Below are 7148 nucleotides of genomic sequence, written 5' to 3' on the forward strand. Positions count from 1 at the left end.
TAATTTTTTTCCCAAATATTTAAAAATTATTTGAAAAAAGGAAGGTAGACATGATAAAGATTACATGCTGTATAGTTCAATTCATATAAAATTGAAGGACAAGCAAAAATCTATGGTGATAAATTATATTGACGGTCTATGGTCAGAATAGTTGTTTTCTCTGAGAGTCAGTTATTGACTAGATGGAGCTACAAGGGAACTTTCTGGGATAAATAAAATGTTTTGTATCTTGATCTGGGTGGTGATTACATCGGTGTGTACCTGTGAAAAAAGTCATCGAGCTCTACCGTTAAGATCTTCACTTTACTATAGATAACCTACTGCCCTATAGGACAGAGTTGAACTGCTCCCATAGGGTTTCCAAGGTCGTAAATCTTTATGGAGGTAGATTGCTTCATCTTTCCCTCACAGAGCAACTGGTGGGTTCAAACCATCAACCAAACTGTGCCACTAGAGCTCCTACTATAGGTAAATGATACCTCAATTTTTTGTGATTTGAGTGAAAGTTTATAGAGCAAATTCATTTTCCATACAGCAGTTCACATACACTTTGTCTCATGATATTGACTACAATTTCCCACTATGCAATAGCTCTCTTCCCACTTCTTCCCCATAGTTACTGCTTCCCTGTGTCCTTCCCTCACAGTCACTCTTGCCCCCCCCCCGAACTGTCTCCCTGTGCATACACAGCCCTTCTATTCTCCCATGATTGATCTCTCCAGGGAGTGTTATCTACCTAATGTAAATGTTCAGCTCATATGCCTGTCTTTTGTTTAGCTGGAAGCCACAGGAGTGGGTTCAATTCCAGACCTGAAGGGCAACTAGGGGCCATAGTCTCAGGGGTTTCACCAGGCTCTATCAGACTAGTAAACCTGATCCTTTAAAAAAATATATGACTTCTTATACACATAACCTTATGGGCCTATGAGATTATTCCTCAGGGACATTCATATAGGAATAGTATTGCTTAATCATCAGGGTATTCATGCAATGCACAAATGTGTCCCTTTCATCATATGTACATCAGCATCTTACATTCTGCTGATTTATTATTTTGTGGCCAATCTTATGGATGTAAAGTAGTATTGAATTGTTTTATTTCCCTTTATAATATCTGTTATCCATTTATATCTCGCCTTCTGTGAATTGCTTATTCCTATTATTTTATCCTTTTCTAACCATAGTTTTTTCCCCTCTTTCTTCTTGATTGGTACTTAATTTTCTCATTTGTTTTTCCATAAAGACTTTTCTGAGATGTCTCTTGGTTGAGTTGCTGTTTACTGTCTTCTGGTTATTTCTTTCTATCGTAATTAACTCTAAGGAGTCGTACATTCAGAACGCTTTGATTTTTTAATTTGTATTTTGATGCCTTCCATACTTACATTGCTAGATGTTATAACTGTGTCTTAGCACCACATCTACCTCCATACTGACAGTATTTAGTTTCTACTTTATTCACCTTTAGTAGATCAGGTCTTGGCATCATCATTGCCCAAATCAGGAATCCTACTCACATTCAATGTTTTGTTAGATTTTACTGTGTTTCTTCTTCCCTCTTAATTATATTCTTTACTAATTACTCGGCAATTACTGTTCTTTCCTTTTAAAAAGAATGCTATTTAGATATCCTCTCATCTTACTTCCTAGTGGCATCACCAAAAACAGGTCTATATTTTCTTAGCTTGGACTATGCTGTCCCTGATGGAATTTGCAGACTCTCTTCTTGTTTCTAGTTCATCTTTAATTCCACTGATACATTTCATTACCTAAGATATTTCATTTTCTTTCATATTCTTTTGAGAACATTGTCATATGACCACACCAACTTGCAAAGGAGGCTAGGAAATGTTACATGACAGGGCAGACATATGTCTGACTACAAGTCTATTAATGTAAAATAATGGGGAAACATCTCCATTGTAATGGACAGTTTGCAGTTTCCACCACAGATGGCTTGTCCTCTTCCCTATTTTATGTTTTTTTTTTTTAATTAGATATGTGTAATTTTAAATCCAAGAAAAACAATTACACCTGGATAGAGAGTTGGAGTATCGACATCCATTTATTGTTTGTATAGGTCAGGATGGCTGTGATTGCCATAAAAATATATGACTTATTAAAGTTCCTTATTTAAATTCCTATTAAAATGAATATAATGGATTTGGGATCACATTAATTTGGTATTGTTGCTAACAAGCAAGATGAAGCAGCAAGATTAGTGATGATTTGGAATTGAAAACATGAGGACTTAGACTCTGAGCCACCTCCTCCAAGCCTACATTCTCCACAGATATTTCCTGCTTAAAACCCTCGTTTTTTTTTTTAAATCTCCTGTCCACTCTACTAGATATCCAAGCCTCCTACCAAAGTAGAACTAGACTGCTTATGTTGAATTACAGTATACAACATTTAATAACCATGGTTTAGAAGAAGTTACATAACCATTCTAAGCTTCGCTTTCCTTGTCTGCAAAAGATTGATCATAATAGATACCTCATAAGGCTTTTGAGCATAAAAGACCTTATATCTATATGTGTGTGTGTGTATGTATACAAGATATACACACATACATATATAAGCTTTGGTGGCATAGTGCCTAAGGCATTTGACTGCTAACCAGAAGGCTGGCAGTTCAAACCTACCAGCCACTCCTTGGAAGGAAGACTGGGCAGTCTACCTCCATAGAGAGATACTGCCTCAGAAACCCAAGGAGGGGTAGCTATGAGTTGGAACAGACTCAGTGGCAGTGAGTTTGGTTTTTGGTTTGATCTCTACAGAAGTAGGTTGCCAAGTCTTCCTTCTGAGGAGTGGCTGGTGAGTTTGAACCACCAGCCTTCTGGTTAGCAGTCAGATGCCTTAGACACTATGCCACCAGAGCTCCATATCTTAATGCTTGGAAAATTATAAGTGCCTTGTAAGTGCTTGGCACATAATAAATGCTATATATGTGTTTCCTGTCATTTTCATCATTGTCATCATCATCACCATCATATTTAACAGTTGCTCTGTATTCCAATCTGGATTAGTTTACATGTAGCTTCTCAGTCTTCTACTATCTAAGCTTTGTATACATTTTAATTTTTCTTTCTCTTTTAGATGGCAAATCTGAGATTGAGACCTCACAACACAGAATTACTGGAAAAGCTGCATTTCATAGTGAAATGAAGGGAAAAGATACAAGAGGTGATTCATTGTATTCTATTTTAGAAGAGCTGTGGCAAGACGCTGAACAGATAGAGAGAGATCAAGAAAAGCAAAACAAACCTCTGAGTCATGCTGCTTTCATCAATAAGAAAATATTGACTACAGAGTGGAATTATGAACATAAAAGCATTGAAAAATTTCTTCATCCAAGCTCAAATCTTATTCCTTCACAGAAAAGACTCCATAAACGTGACTTAGTTGGAAAGAGTTTTAAGCATAATTTAGACTTATGTATTCATAATAAAAACAATGCAACAAAGAACTTTGATAAAATTATTGGACATGGTCAGATTTTTACCCAGACCTCTTCCTATACTAGCCATGAAAATAATCATACAGGAGTGAAATTATGTGGAAGTAATCAGTGTGGAAAACTCCTCAGCCTCAAACGTGCACTCAGTCAAAACCTGAAATTTCCTGTTGGGGAGAAAGCAAACACACGTACTGAATTTGGGAAGATCTTTGCCAATAAGTCACACCTTTTTTCAGCTCAGGGAATTCATACAGTGGAAAAACCTCATGAACTTAGCAAATGTGCAAATGTTTTTACACAGAAGCAGCTATTCAGTATATATCTGAGAGTTCATAGAGATGAAAAACTACATGTATGTACTGAATGTGGGAAGGCTTTCATGCAGAATTCAGAATTAATTATGCATGAGAAAATTCATACTAGAGAGAAACCCTACAAATGCAATGAATGTGGAAAATCATTTTTCCAGACGTCATCTCTGTTTAGGCATCAGACAACTCATACTGGAGAAAAACTGTATGAATGCAATGAATGTGGGAAAGGCTTCTCCTTGAACTCAGCTCTCAATATACATCAGAAAATTCATACTGGAGAAAGACATCACAAATGTAGTGACTGTGGAAAAGCCTTTACTCAAAAATCAACACTCAGGATGCATCAGAGAATCCATACAGGAGAGAGATCCTATATTTGTACTGAATGTGGACAGGCCTTCATCCAGAAGGCACACTTGATTGCACATCAAAGAATTCATACTGGAGAAAAGCCTTATGAATGTAATGACTGTGGAAAATCCTTCCCTTCCAAGTCACAACTCCAGATGCATAAGCGAATCCATACAGGAGAGAAACCCTACATATGTACTGAATGTGGGAAGGCCTTCACCAACAGGTCAAATCTCAATACTCATCAGAAAGCTCATACTGGAGAGAAGTCGTATATATGTGCTGAATGTGGGAAGGCCTTCACTGACAGATCAAATTTCAATAAACATCAAACAATTCATACTGGAGAGAAACCCTATGTTTGTACAGATTGTGGAAGGGCCTTCATCCAGAAGTCAGAGTTAATTACACATCAGCGAATTCATACTACAGAGAAGCCTTATAAATGTACTGACTGTGAGAAGTGTTTCTCCAAGAAACCACATCTCAAAGTACATCAGCGAATTCACACCGGAGAGAAACCATACATATGTGCAGAATGTGGGAAAGCCTTCACTGACAGATCAAATTTCAATAAACACCAGACAATTCATACTGGAGATAAACCCTATAAATGCAGTGACTGTGGAAAGGGTTTCACACAGAAATCAGTTCTTAGTATGCATCGCAATATTCATACATGAAAGTAACCCTGTTTCTTGAAAATTAGAAAGCCTTATCACAGAAATCAGGTCTAAGTGTATATTATAGACTTCATCTGAGACAGATCCTATATGAATATATTGCATAAGGAAAAGCATTCATCATGTTATCTCACTCTAGATGAGAAAAATTAGAAGAGACACTCTAAGTGCACTGAATGAGGGGGAAATTTCCATATTTGCACAGTCTCACAAAAGGAAATAGAATTCCTGCTGGGAAAAATGTGTTATCAGTTTTATGCATTAGGAAAAGCTTTTTTATAAGAAGTATTATAAGGCAAGTTGTTACCAAATTCTAAAGGAAGGATGATGTGAAATTATGTAAATAATAGTCATGCTTACTGTTGTACATAAAGCAATTTAACTACAAAATGAAAGGACAACAAAATTTTATATATATATAGTAGTCTCACTTCTATAAAGGGTGTTTGTAGCAGAACACATTGTATAACAGAAGGAATAATTGAAATTGAAGAAAAATTGAAATTCTTTTTTTGAATTTAGTATGAATTGTGTCTATAAAATGTTGCCTATTGAATATTTCTATCAAGTGACTCTACAATTTAAAAGTCATTATGTCTTTATATATATAGCCATCTGCAGATATAATTTTACATAAATACATAATATAATCCTATCATACATACTAGTTTTCATGACAGTATTTTTATCTTCATTGTGTTAGAATGCAAAATAGCCACAGATTTCTCCCATCACTTTATGCATGTTCCTTTGCTGTTTCTCTAATTTAGAGGTCGTCTCTTTCTCCTTAACGCTGAGCTTGCCCATGTGACTTGCTTCTCACAAGGTGACATTAGCAAAGAGACTCAAGAAGAGGCCTGGAAAGCATGAAAAACCTACCTTGAGGCTTTTAACTTCTCTTAGTACTCTTTGGAATCCTGAGACCGCCATGTGAAGAAGCTCAAGTTACCCAACTGGAGCACAAGAAGCCACAGGGAGCAGAGACAAGCCAGTCCAACTGAGGCCTCTTATACCAGCTAACCTGTCAACTGCCACAAATGTGACTGAAGTCTTCCTAGACTTCCAGCACCAGGGAAGCTGGCCCACACCAGACAAGCTGTACTAGTTATCCCAGCCAACCTACAGAATTGTGAGGTGAAAATGATTATTAGTTTAAATGACTAAGTTTTACAGTAGTTTGTTGCAAATTAAATGCTAAGTAATACCTTAAAAGTGGGGAGAATGCATTGTACCAAACATAAAAGTTCAGCATGGACTTTAGGCATGGGCAACAGGTGGGAGCTGTAAAAAGAGTGAAAAAAAAAAAAAAACTGTTGGTAAAAGCTGGAAAAGATAGCAACCCATGCTATTTAATAAAGAAAAAAAGTGACAAAATAGTCACCATGCTCTTTGGGAAGACAGAGAATGTGAACTTGTGGATCTAGGTAAGGAGATTTCCAGCAGAATGTTGGAAGTGTCACTGTGCTTCTTTTAGTGGCATATTACCGGTAATGTAAAGAGAGAGATGATCTGAAAAGGTAACTGTTCCATTTACAAGGAGAATTTAAAAGAAAATCCAGGACTTCCTAGGTTGGAAAATAACTCTTTCACATTTCTAGTCTCTTCAGTCATCAAAATAGCCTCAGGATTTAAAAAAAAAAAAAAAAAAGGCTTCAGAGAAAAGATCAGATTATAGGTGTGGTTGTAAGATCTTTTGTCAAAATGTGTGAAATATTTAAGTTGGTGCTTGCAATATCCTCTCAGCTAAACAAAAGCGCTTCTATCAAGCTTTATGGCATTATTGCACAGCAGCCTGACATATGGCACAAAGCAAAGAGAGGCCTAGCTTAAAAAGAATTGTCAATGTGGCATTTAGGGCATAGAGTAGATCTGAACCAGATTCATATGAAACTCAAAGTTTTAAAAGAGAGTTTTACTAGTGAAAATTTTCTCCATGTTGGATCTAAAGGGACAAAACCAGTTCAAATGAAAAGTGGCCTCTGAACTCCCCTCCCTAACTTAATTCTGGGAACAGGAAGCAGTGTACGAAAGCTACTCAACTGCAAATATGGACCATTTCTTATGACAAAAGAAGGGCATCTCAGATGGAAGGCCCAAGAACAGTATAGTAAAATGGAATGGGGAGCCACTTCTAGGGAGAACTGTGCCATAATCAAGAAACATTATCTACCCTTGGAGTAGGGGTCCTGCAACATTTACTCTATTGTATTTCTTATAGTTATGGACCAGTGACTGTTGTGTGCCTCTTGTTCCTCCCATTTTTTAATGGGAGTATCTATTGCAATTATACTGTGTATGTGTATATGTGTGTGTGAGTATGTGCATGTGGGTGTGTGTGTGTGT

The 7148-nt window shown here is 36.8% G+C and overlaps 1 protein-coding gene across 1 annotated transcript in view; it reads left to right on the forward strand.

Annotated features, from left to right (window-relative positions):
• Positions 1-4805, forward strand: part of ZNF81 (zinc finger protein 81) — a 14466-nt gene extending 9661 nt beyond the window's left edge. The window contains exon 2 of the mRNA XM_007958394.1: positions 3097-4805. Coding sequence (XP_007956585.1) covers positions 3097-4805 — 1709 coding nt within the window. The remainder of the gene's footprint in view (positions 1-3096) is intronic.
• The last annotated feature ends 2343 nt before the right edge of the window (positions 4806-7148 follow it).

This window comes from Orycteropus afer, unplaced genomic scaffold (genome assembly GCF_000298275.1).
Source record: "Orycteropus afer afer isolate SDZICR_OR568_19922 unplaced genomic scaffold, OryAfe1.0 scaffold00957, whole genome shotgun sequence".
Classification (NCBI taxonomy): Eukaryota; Metazoa; Chordata; class Mammalia; order Tubulidentata; family Orycteropodidae; genus Orycteropus; species Orycteropus afer.